The sequence below is a fragment of the Nerophis lumbriciformis genome, linkage group LG13 (genome assembly GCF_033978685.3).
Source record: "Nerophis lumbriciformis linkage group LG13, RoL_Nlum_v2.1, whole genome shotgun sequence".
Lineage (NCBI taxonomy): Eukaryota > Metazoa > Chordata > Actinopteri > Syngnathiformes > Syngnathidae > Nerophis > Nerophis lumbriciformis.
The window spans coordinates 38,509,464-38,522,366 of NC_084560.2; the positions used below are offsets into that span (position 1 = coordinate 38,509,464).

At 40.9% G+C, this 12,903-nt stretch overlaps 1 protein-coding gene across 3 annotated transcripts in view; it reads left to right on the top strand.

Annotated features, from left to right (window-relative positions):
* Positions 1-146: 146 nt before the first annotated feature.
* LOC133613352 (MOB-like protein phocein) overlaps positions 147-12,903 on the top strand; it is a 30,557-nt gene continuing 17,800 nt past the window's right edge. Inside the window, exons 1-4 of one of the 3 annotated variants that reach the window (XM_061970840.1) lie at positions 147-309; positions 9,254-9,409; positions 9,488-9,577; positions 9,651-9,828. In XM_061970840.1, coding sequence (XP_061826824.1) covers positions 307-309; positions 9,254-9,409; positions 9,488-9,577; positions 9,651-9,701 — 300 coding nt within the window. In that variant the 5' untranslated portion in view covers positions 147-306 and the 3' untranslated portion in view covers positions 9,702-9,828. Of the gene's footprint in view, positions 310-9,253; positions 9,410-9,487; positions 9,578-9,650; positions 9,829-11,118; positions 11,254-11,756; positions 11,820-12,903 lie in introns of those variants that run through there. The other 2 variants (XM_061970841.1, XM_061970839.1) reach the window with 2 other exon arrangements.

The following is a 12,903-nucleotide window of genomic DNA, read 5'->3' on the forward strand; positions in this document are numbered from 1 at the left end:
ATTGTGCAACATTGCACTATGTTCGAATTTGAACCCCCCCAAAAAATCACAATAAATTGTCGCAACATTGTATCCCTCTTTTTAAAGCACTGTTACGATGAATGCATCCGTAAATGACACGGTTGATGTGGAACGTTCTGGAATTTCCTGACACTTTGAGGAGGCCAGTGAAGGTCGCACGGCACTGCGCATGTGCAGGGAAGCTTCTGGACGTTTCCTCACGTGGAGAGAAAGAGACATTCCCCCCTTCAGCAGCGAACTCTGCAGGTGACACTTCGTCGACCACCGAACGTCACAAGAAAAGTCATGGTAAGATTAAAACAGCGGTGTGATATAATTGTTATTCATATAATAAAGATAAACTCTCCTTGTGTCGGAAAACCTCCGAGCTCGAATGCTAGCATGCGTGCCGGCGAGCATCTGTCAGCCTGGTTAGCATGATCAGCTAGCCTAGCAACATCCAATGCTAGCCTTCTATGCCACACATTGGCAAGGTCATGCAGCAAAGGAAACTAATTCCAAACTCTACGATTTGTTAAATATTGTTTAGAAACTTTGTTACAATTGAGATATTACCTATAAGTACAGTTATCTACGAGCGAATGAATGAACACCGTAGCATTACATGTGTGACACAATTGTGTCATTTTTACGAGGTAGAGACGATTAAACCAAAACTTCAACATATTTTAACCCTAATGAGTGATATTTCGAGAGAAGTTCACTTAATTGACTTTGCAAACTGAGTTATTGTGTAGAAATTAGTGATGTCCCGATCCAGGTTTTTGCACTTCCGATTCGATAACGATACTGACCGATACTGGCCTATCCGAGCATGTATTAAAGTTTAAAGTTATTTAGCCTACTTAGTTGTCAGAAACATGTTGAAAAGGGTTTTAGTACTCTTGATAACAACTAGCCAGCTGAATTAGGTGAGTTTGAATAATACACAATGGTTGGTAACCAGAAACTGACCTGTTTATTCAGGGATAAACACAAAATAGACAAAATTATACATGACAAACAGAAATGGCATCATTGAACTAGGGCTGGGCGATATAGCTTTTTTTAAATATCGTGATATTTTAAGGCTACGTCGCGATACACCATATATATCTGGATATTTTGCCTTAGCCTTGAATGAGCACTTGATGCATATAATCACAGCAGTATGATGATTATATGTGTCTACTAGAGATGCGCGGATAGGCAATTATTTCATCCGCAACCGCATCAGAAAGTCGTCAACCATCCGCCATCCACCCGATGTAACATTTGATCAGAACCGCACCCGCCCGTTGTTATATATCTAATATAGACGATGCAAGGCATTAGTGAGGTTATAAAGCTTTTGCCTGTTAAAGAAAGGAGACTGATCCAATGCAGCACAGACATTCGCGTGCCACGCTGTCACGACCCAGACGCACACCAGTGCGCAATCATATGGGAGCCGCGCTGAGCGCACCTCCAAGCGCGTCTCGCTGCCGGCGACGGCCGGGTATGGGCCCGACGCTCCAGCGCCATCCATTTCCAGGGCTAGTTGATTCGGCAGGTGGGTTGTTACACACTCCTTAGCGGGTTCCGACTTCCATGGCCACCGTCCTGCTGTGTCTATATCAACCAGGGTGAGCCCCACCCCTTTCGTGAGCGCACTGCGCGCGGAATGACCCCTGTTACGCGCCCCCGGCAACAGGGGTGGCGGGCAGGAAAGCTGCGCGGGCGGAGCGCGCGGAGTGACCCCTGTTACGAGCCCCCGGCCACGGGGGTGGCGGGCAGGTAAGCTGCTTACCTGCTGTGCGTGACGCCGGCCGCGGCGAAGGCGGACGAGGCGGGGTGTCGGTGCGGTGGGCGCGGTGGTGACCCTGGACGTGCGTTGGGCCCTTCTCGCGGATCGCCTCAGCTACGGCTCCCGGTGGGGCCCTCTCGGGGGAAGGGGCCTTGGTCCCGGACCCCGGCGAGGCGTCCCTTCTCCGCTCCGTAAAAGTGTCCATCTCTTTTTTTTTTTCTTCTTCTGTTGTGGCATATGCAGCAGGTGCCTGCTCGTTTTTCGTATGTGGGTAACAACATTTAACTATGTATATATATTTCCGAATTGGTTTAACTGCCACCCGCCTGAATCTATTTAAAATCTAATTTTTTTTTATTTCAACCGCCCGACCCGACCCGCGGATAAAATCTAATTTTTTAAAATTTCATCCGCCCGATCCGCGGACTCCGCGGTTGTGCCCGCAAACTGCGCATCTCTAGTGTCTACATTAAAACATTCTTCTTCATACTGCATTAATATATGCTACTTTTAAATGTTCATGCAGAGAAGGAAATCACAACTAAAAAAAAATCACTATTTTTTTCATACGGTGTTGATCTGGAAATGTTTGCCTCGGCATTTTGATGGTGTGGCACCCAACGGAGATATTGACGTGTTGCTACATATTAGCAGTAATGCTACTTTTTATAGCAACGCTTTTGCTCCACACTTGACAAATTACGGTTGTTGAAGCCAAACCACCGCCAGACGGTGGACCCCCTGCTGTTTTTTGGGGGAATTAAGTAATTCTTCATTCGATTATCATTCGCACGGCTGCGCTAGCATCACAGCTAAGGTTAGCCATGCTGCTACCTCTTTGCTGTGCGAGGGCGTATACGTACAGTATGTGACGTATGACGTGACAGTATGTGACGTGTGTAAAAAGGTGCGCTTGCTGTCTGTGAGAAGGAGACACAACAAAGAGTGAGGAGAGCCTGTAGTGTAATGCCAGCAGCTAAAAGCAACTGTGTGAGAACGTATACTCCAATATCACCATATAGTCATTTTCTATATCTCACAGAGACAGCTGACATTTTTACCGGTAACTTTTAATTCACATGGCCGTCTTAACGGTTAGGACACAGACCTGTAGATGTGTTGAAGGTGTGCTGGAAAATGCGGAACGGAAATTAGGGAGCAGCAGAAAAGTGGAATGTATTATTTAAATCGGTGCGTTGGAAAACACGGACAGAAATTTCTTTAAAAACTGTATCTGGATCGGCATTTTCCCATGCCTTGCCGATCCGCATTTTTTTGGCAAATATCGGCGGCCGATCCGATCCAAATATCGGATCGGGACATCCCTAGTAGAAATATGGGGAAATAACTACAAATGTGCGCTACATTCGCTTACCATGTTACAAAAAAGATCAATTAGACTGATACATAATGTTGGATATAGAGAACATACAAACCCTTTATTCATTGAGTCAAAAATATTAAAGTTCGGTGATTTGGTAAAATTGCAAACAATTAAATTAATTAATTAAAATTAAGTTTTTTTATTTCTTTTAAATTTACTTTCGAAAATTAGGTATCGATGTATAATTGGGTTGAATAAGAATCACGATTCGGATATAAACTGATTTTTTGTGCGCCCCTACAACAGAGGTGTCAAAGTCGCTTTTACTGAGGGCCACATCGCATTTATGTTTGGCCCCAGAAGGCCACTTCTAACAGTGAATACTATTATTACACAATTTTTTTAATGCATTTTATTAATAGATTTAAAAAAAACTAAAATGTATAAAAAATATGGTAAGTTGGGATAATTTCACCTCAAAATTTTGTCTGTATTACTGTAAATGGAAAAACAAAACTGCTGTTTTTATGGGGAAAAAAAGGCAGCTCAGTTGCCAGGTTTTACTGTGAAATTGACATTTGTTTTTTTTACTGTAAAAAAAACCAAAACATTTTGGCACCTGAGCTGCCAGTTTTTGTTGTTGTTTTTTTTACCGCAAATCAACAACTGTAGATTTTTCTGTGTATTACTGTAAATGCGAAAACAACAGCACAGTTTATTACAGCAAAAAAAGTACAGTTTTTTTTTAAATTCAGAGAAAAATGCTGTACATTTTTAACATGAAGTCCATTGCTACTTTTACGTTGCACAATTTGATGCATAACTTGCTTTGAAATCATTATTATTAGTATTTATTTTAATTTAAAAAATGGTTTGAATTAGACAATATTTAGGTTAACATAATTTGCGATTACATGGAGTATATATATTATTTTCTCCCAAAATAGAAAGAAAGAATGCATTTAGTAAGAGAAGTTCCAGTACTTTACTGATATATATTATTTCCAGGCTTTCGAGGGCCAAATAAAATGAAGTGGCGGTCCACATCTGGCCCTCGTACCTATCATTTGTTATTAAATACAAACATGTAAGCACCTAATTTACCTCAATGAGTAATTTTTCGAGTGAAGTTCACACTAATTGAACTGCTTAATTGAATTTACAAACTGCTCTCACCAGTTTTAATCTAATACAAGTACAAAATGACTTGCATATAAAGTTATTCAAGTTTTCCAGTTAAATGGTAGAAAAGGGGATCATACCCGTCTATGCAACTTGAATGCCTGCACTACTACTACAACAGCCTTGACTGCTATTTGTATTATGATAAACCCTGCGGCTTTGGTGTGTTTTTGTTTTGTAACAGATAGCAAAAAGAAACTTAGGGTATCGAGCCAGGGGTATTTTTTTGAGGGTCTTTGTCCTTCACTACAACAAGCAAACAAGTAACTTGTTTATCCAAAATTAAAACTAGCTATGTCATCACTAAACACACCATTTTTTTCAGCGTCCTCGGCGGAATGCCTTGGCATTTTTATTACAGCTACTCCCACAGTCTTTGTCCCGGCAGGCATCAAACTACACAACCCCCCACCTCACCTCCCTACATCCACCCCCAAACGACCTTGAGTGGAGGTCATTTGAACGTCTGCGGCGACTATTTTTGGTGTTTTTAAGCCTCATTTGCAGCAATGCTAGCTGATGTTATTTATTCAGCTTGCTAGTTAAAGACATAATAAAGACAAGCTGACTTTCATTTGTATTCATTTGACTTCACAAAGAGGGTAAACAAACTTTGTCACGTGTCTTCCCCCCGCTTATCATGTTAATCATTCCTTCTGGCAAAGTTTATCTTTGACCACTTTCAACCAAAACGGTGCTTGTGTATTTGTGACTGCAACACAATAATTAATATCCAATTTTTGTTCCGCACTGTAATGACATTGCAGAATATAGTTCAGTTACAAAAGCCTCATGTTGCTGGGGTCATTCAAGCTTTAAGCCCCCTAGTGGTTTTAGCTCTCTTACATAGATTAGCTTTTGTGTAAGAATCAGCATAATTCCGTAAGAATGTGGGATGGGTATCGAATTCGGTACTTTTATAGGCACCGACTGAATTCCGTCGGTACTACCGGGGTTCGATTCATGTAAAATCAGACAGTGACATATTTTGACACCTTTGTTGCACGTGATGTCACGTTCGGTTGCAGACTAAACACTCAGTAATGTTGCATTTTTCCTCACCAACAAAGCAAGTATGCTTGGTAAAAAACACCCGAACGTAAAGGAAGGCTCCGCTCTTCCAAAATGCCCTCGCTTGTTGCTAATTTACATCGGATTTGGCATAGAGAGGCTACTATTAGCATTAGCGATTTTACACAGGTATTTTAACACCTCCAAATTTAATAATAAAATCTACAACTAAGATGAATGTTACAAACAGCTGGTTTGTAATAAGCATAATACTTACAGCATAAACACTTTGTAGGGCGCAACATAACACATTCAGCTTCCTGCAAGATGCTACTTCCTAGTCAGACAACATACCATAGATAGCCTATACAGTACTGCCATCTCATGTCTTGGAAGTACAACTGCATGCAAATGAGACCTATAATAGAATAGAAAGTACTTTATTGATCCCTGGGAGAAATTCAGCAAATGTAAATGTAATAAGAAAAGAAGTTATAACAACTGGACAGCACAGTTATTATGATCAGCTCATTTTTAAATGTTACATTAAACATTTAAAAAAAAAAAATTAAGACAATATTTATTAACACACACAAGTACCAAAAATTGGTACTATTGAGTAACTGCATTGATTCCCAGGGACCAGAAATTAGTACAGTATCGGTTAAAATGTAAACGGTACAAAGTTATGAGTAAAAAGTAATAATCTTGCGATAAAAATGTGTGCACTTTTTGAGTGTCATATTTTAGGGAAAATAAAAAATGTTAACACCAAAAATACGAGTCATTTTTGTGTAAATGATTTTGTCATTTAACACTAATTAATTTTTAATGTTATAATAAATTCTACAGTACCAAAGTATTATATTTTTAGAAAAAGACAAAAAAAAAGTTTACTTGAATAAAATAAACAAGTAGTATTATGAGTTTTATTGTTTACAGGAACATAGTCAAACTAATAAAAGAAAAAGCTCAAAGTTGACAAGAATATTAAATTTTTGCAGTCATAAGTGGGTATGGCAACAGAGTACAAATATAAAATTAATAAATGATTGTTTTTGTTACAAAAAAGTAATTGAATAATTACATTTTTGTCATTTTACAGTAACTAGGTTCCAATATTTATGAGAACAAACTCTACAGCAGTCCTTCTCAAATAGTAGGGCGGTGCGATGCCAGGGGGGCGATGGTGACATCGGGGAACATGCTTGTTTTGCCATAGCAGAATATGATGAAGTAACGTATTTTTCGGAGTATAAGTCGCTCCGGAGTATAAGTCGCACCGGCCGAAAATGCATAATAAAGAAGGAAAAAAACATATATAAGTCGCACTGGAGTATAAGTCGCATTTTTGGGGGAAATTTATTTGATGAAAGCCAAAACCAAGAATAGACATTTGAAAGGCAATTTAAAATAAATGAAGAATAGTGAACAGGCTGAATAAGTGTACGTTATATGAGGCATAAATAACCAACTGGTATGTTAATGTAACATATTATGGTAAGAGTCATTCAAATAACTATAACATATAGAACATGCTATATGTTTACCAAACAATCTGTCACTCCTAATCGCTAAATCCCATGAAATCTTAGACGTCTAGTCTCTTACGTGAATGAGCTAAATAATATTATTTGATATTTTACGGTAATGTGTTAATAATTTCACACATAAGTCGCTCCTGAATATAAGTCGCACCCCCGGCCAAACTATGAAAAAAAACTGACTTATAGTCCGAAAAATACGGTATGTGTCGCACTTTGCTTCACCGTAACCACGGTGGGTGACGAGGAAAGACCATTGTTTCCTTTCTTGTTATTAAGCTTACAGTGTAATGCAGAGGTATAGTTATAACAATTTTGTAGACAAATTATACTATTTATAGTCACGGTGGAGACTAAATATAATTAAATATGAGGAATATTGAAATAATGAATTCATATAATTATGAGGAATAAAGTTTTCATTTTTGCAAGAATATAGTCGGCGGATAGTCGAACCTTGGATTCAGGAGGAACAGTGTGGTTTTCGTCCTGGTCGTGGAACTGTGGACCAGCTCTATACTCTTGGCAGGGTCCTTGAGGGTGCATGGGAGTTTGCCCAACCAGTCTACATGTGTTTTGTGGACTTGGAGAAGGCATTCGACCGTGTCCCTCGGGAAGTCCTGTGGGGAGTGCTCAGAGAGTATGGGGTATCGGATTGTCTGATTGTGGTGGTCCACTCCCTGTACGATTGGTGTCAGAGCTTGGTCCGCATTGCTGACGGTAAGTCAGACACGTTTCCAATGAGGGTTGGACTCCGCCAAAGCTGCCCTTTGTCACCGATTCTGTTCATAACTTTTATGGACAGAATTTCTAGGCGCAATCAAGGCGTTGAGGGGATCTGGTTTGTTGGCTGCAGGATTAGGTCTCTGCTTTTTGCAGATGATGTGGTCCTGATGGCTTCATCTGGCCAGGATCTTCAGCTCTCACTGGATCGGTTCGCAGCCGAGTGTAAAACGACTGGGATGAGAATCAGCACCTCCAAATCCGAGTCCATGGTTCTCGCCCGAATAAAAGGGTGGAGTGCCATCTCCGGGTTGGGGAGGAGACCCTGACCCAAGTGGAGGAGTTCAAGTACCTCGGAGTCTTGTTCACGAGTGAGAGAAGAGTGGATCGTGAGATCGACAGGTGGATCGGTGCGGCGTCTTCAGTAATGCGGACGCTGTATCGATCCGTTGTGGTGAAGAAGGAGCTGAGCCAGAAGGCAAAGCTCTCAATTTACCGGTCGATCTATGTTCCCATCCTGACCTATGGTCATGAGCTTTGGGTTATGACCGAAAGGACAAGATCACAGGTACAAGCGGCCGAAATGAGTTTCCTCCACCGGGTGGTGGGGCTCTCCCTTAGAGATAGGGTGAGAAGCTCTGTCATCCAGGAGGAACTCAAAGTAAAGCCGCTGCTTCTCCACATCGAGAGGAGCCAGATGAGGTGGTTCGGGCATCTGGTCAGGATGCCACCCGAACGCCTCCCTAGAGAGGTGTTTAGGGCACGTCTGACCGGTAGGAGGCCACAGGGAAGACCCAGGACACGTTGGGTAGACCATGTCTCCCGGCTGGCCTGGGATCTTTCGGGAAGAGCTGGACGAAGTGGCTGGGGAGAGGGAAGTCTGGACTTCCCTGCTTAGGCTGCTGCCCCCGTGACCTGACCCTGGATAAGCGGAAGAAGATGGATGGATGGATATTCAAAGTATCTAAAGTTTAAACTTAATTTAAATGTAAATGAATCATAATTATAATGTTGCAGTAAAAAAGTCATAAGAAAAAGTGTGCTCTTACAGGACTGACCTTGTATCTGTAGAATGGTAATTTTATGAGAGATTGGAAATAGTACATGGATAAATGAACATTTCTCCAAGTGAAATTAAAATAGGCGAGGCCGATCTTAAGCTGCACAAACCATGAAATACTAATTATACAAAGTGACACGTGTTGTAATTTTCCATGAATTAAGTTGTAATATTTAGTATAGTAGATTCTCCAGTAATCAAGGGATAATATTTTGAGGAAAAATGCAAAAAAATAGTACTTATAAAATAACAAACATATGTTATGAGTCTTATTTTTTACAGAAAGAAAAAGCTTGAACTCGATCAGAAAAAGAATAAATTTTTTCACAAAGTGGTATGAGAACAGAGTAGAAATAGTAGATGAACACATTTATAAAGTCATTCTCAATTATTAAAATGATCGCTTTTCCCACCTATTACATAATGACATGACAAGCGGTAGGAAATGGATGGATGGATGTTTTTATATTCCCACTACGTATTGACTTGCATAAATGCAACAAAAGGGAGTAAAATACAAGGTGGACAGTGCCTCTAGTGGTCAAACTTTGTTACCGTGGTCGTATTGTTGGTTTATTTTTTTAATTGTTGGTTTATTATTATTGACTTGTATTTTTTTTCAGGCCTTCAGAAAGTTCCTGCCACTGTTCGACCGCGTGCTGGTGGAGCGTCTCACCGCCGAGACGGTGACCAAGGGCGGCATCATGCTGCCAGAGAAGGCCCAGGGCAAAGTGCTGCAGGCCACAGTGGTGGCTGTCGGACCCGGTTCTGTCAATCAAGTGAGAATGTTGCTCTGGGTCTTGTCCGCGTCAGCTGTGGTTAGAAATACAAATATATATATATATTTGTTCTTCCAGAAAGGACACGTACTGCCAAACAGCGTGAAGGTTGGAGAGAAGGTCCTCCTACCAGAATACGGTGGTACTAAAATCAGTCTGGATGATAAGGTATAATGCACCCCTTTCTTGTTTTCCCAAAATGTCTGCTTCAGTACTTGATCTTCTTCTTCCGCCCATATAGGACTACTTCCTGTTCCGTGATGGTGACATCCTGGGTAAATATGTGGAATAAGTCAACATATGGAAAAAGTCATCCCCTTCCCACCTCGAGAGAAGAAATCATGTTGTTTTTTTTATGTTGTATCAACTGTAAATAATTCAAACCACATTTTGTTACAATAATAAAAGATTGTCATTGATGTTCGCCTCCATGTATGCTGCCTTTCCTTATCTTTATTTCTGTGTTAATTCACTTTCAAAACAAGCAATTTATGCTGCAGAATGTGTTGAGACAAAGATGATTTAGTAGCAAAAAACATTGGAAAAAGTTCTGACTTGACAGTTTACAAATAAGCAAACGGCATTGGTCCGTAACACAAGTCATATTTTTTCAATATTTAAAACAAAAAAGGTACATTAGCTTGAATGATGACATTTCAAGTAGTCCAGTTACAGTGTTGTAATTCACAGGTAGATTAAGCTCGTCAAAATAGGTAATATTTTCAAGTAAAGTAATCAATAGGGCTGCGAATCTTTGGGTGTCCCACGATTCGATTCAATATCGATTCTTGGGGTCACCATTCGATTCAAAATCGATTTTTTTTTTTTTCAATTCAACGCGATTCTCAATTCAAAAACGATATTTTCCCGATTCAAAACGATTTTCTATTCATTCAATACATAGGATTTCAGCAGGATCTACCCCAGTCTGCTGACATGCAAGCAGAGTAGTAGATTTTTGTAAAAATAAAAGCTTTTATAATTGTAAAGGACAATGTTTTATCAACTGATTGCAATAATGTAAATTTGTTTTAACTATTAAATGAACCAAAAATATGACTTATTTTATCTTTGTGAAAATATTGGACACAGTGTGTTGTCAAGCTTATGAGATGCGATGCAAGTGTAAGCCACTGTGACACTATTGTTCTTTTTTTTTTTTTTATAAATGTCTAATAATGTAAATGAGGGATTTTTAATCACTGCTATGTTGAAATTGTAACTAATATTGATACTGTTGTTGATAATATTCATTTTTGTTTCACTACTTTTGGTTTGTTCCGTGTTGTATTTGTGTCTCCTCTCAATTGCTCTGTTTATTGCAGTTCTGAGTGTTGCTGGGTCGGTTTGGTTTTGGAATTGGATTGCATTGTTATGGCCCTAGTGTGTGAATGTAAGTGAGAATGTTGAGCAGGATGAGGTGGCGACTTGTCCAGGGTGTACCCCGTTTTCCGCCCGATTGTAGCTGAGATAGGCTCCAGCGCCCACCGTGACCCCGAAGGGAATAAGCGGTAGAAAATGGATGGATGGATGGATTATTAAAAAAATAAATAAAAAATCGATTTTTTTAAAATGAGAATCGATTCTGAATCGCACAAGGTGAGAATCGCGATTCGAATTCGAATCTATTTTTCCCCACACCCCTAGTAATCAAACTGTAAATAATGAAAAAGCATTGTAGTGACGTCATTTCGATGCCATATCTCCAGTATCGGTGTTGGGGCTTGTGTTGTGAAGTTATGGTACAACACCGCGGCTGGCCTACATCCGGGTATTTTGTCGAGATGGTCATGGCGGAGGGGACTGCAGTTCTCAGGAGGAATCGGCCTGGAACCAAGGCGAAGGTACGTTTTGAGCCGCCGGGGAGGATTATATATGGCTTAAAACGAACAACCGACTCAACGTGCTTCATAACCGTTCGACTGGAGTTGTTTTACCGCCTGTCTTTGGTGGAATTTGTCGGTCACGGACTTCGATGCAGAGAGGGCCCCGAGCTCGCCAACCTTAGCATTGGCTCCGTCTACTTGCTGGAGTTACTCCTTCGTCTATAACATCTAACGAGTGTAACATGTTGTAAGTTAAACAAGAATAAGTCGCAATTAAACGTTGTTGTTGTTTTACCGACATAAAAACCGCGTCTGGGTGTGTTAGTTCTGCAGGAAGCAGTCCTAGCCCATTAGCTAGCTTCAAGCTAGCTTGGTAGTCGTGAGTCATGGTCGAACGTAAACACAACATTCATCAGTCAACCCATTTCAATATTTACATCGCTCATTGCTTCAGTTTCACATTTGTCAGCATTTATTTTTTATTTTTGGGATTCTAACACGCCATTTCCCCCTATGTGTAGGACTTCTACAACTGGCCGGATGAGTCATTCGAAGAGATGGACAGCACCCTGGCGGTTCAACAGGTGTGTATGCATATAGATGTATGTTTGTATGTGTGGACATGCTACACTTTTACAGAACTACTTCAAATAGCGTGTTTATATTTGACAAAAAAAGGTTGGCCAACAACGTTTATTTTTCTTTTTAGGTTATATATGCATTCACTAGTTACGAGACAGCAGTGACGTGCAGTCACTAGAGATAGGTGAGGCCGGGCCTCACCTGCCATCATGGAAAGAAAAAAAAAAGTAAAAAGAAAAAAAAAATTAAATTGTTATGTGTCCAGTGATTATACTATAAAGTTATTTTCCATTTAACTTCACCAGTTTTAGTTTATTTTTATTCAAAATCGCTGAATTTTCACGTTTGCCGTTCAAATACTGAGAAGAGATGGTGCGGTGAACAGCAGCCAGTTGAGGCACGTCACTCAGTGCCGCAACATGGATTGCGCAATGACTCGGCTAACTGCTGGCCTGCTGTGCAGTGAGACTGTATTGCTATATGAACTATATTATACATTTCCATAGTTTAGTTAGCTGAGGTATATAATGTACAGTGTATTTTGTCAACAACTGTATGTGTATTTCTTGTGCTGAGCGGTCATAAAACGGCTGCAAAAGACGCACTGTGTGAGGCTCGCCTCTTGCACCCCCGCCGTAGAATTGTTATATCAACTAAAGCCCACACTTAAACTTTCCACGTGCAAGATTGAATCCATCCATCCATCCATCCATCCGTCTTCTTCCGCTTATCCGAGGTCGGGTCGCGGGGGCAGCAGCCTAAGCAGGGAAGCCCAGACTTCCCTCTCCCCAGCCACTTCGTCCAGCTCTCCCCGTGGGACCCCGAGGCGTTCCCAGGCCAGCCGGGAGACATAGTCTTCCCAACGTGTCCTGGGTCTTCTCCGTGGCCTCCTACCGGTCGGACGTGCCCTAAACACCTCCCTAGGGAGACGCTCGGGTGGCATCCTGACCAGATGCCCGAACCACCTCATCTGGCTCCTCTCGATGTGGAGGAGCAGCGGCTTTAAAAAAATTATTTCATAAGAAGCCAAAAAGTGCAAAAACAATAATGTTGGTGTTGGAGGAGTTGTGAATGACTGCAGGGACA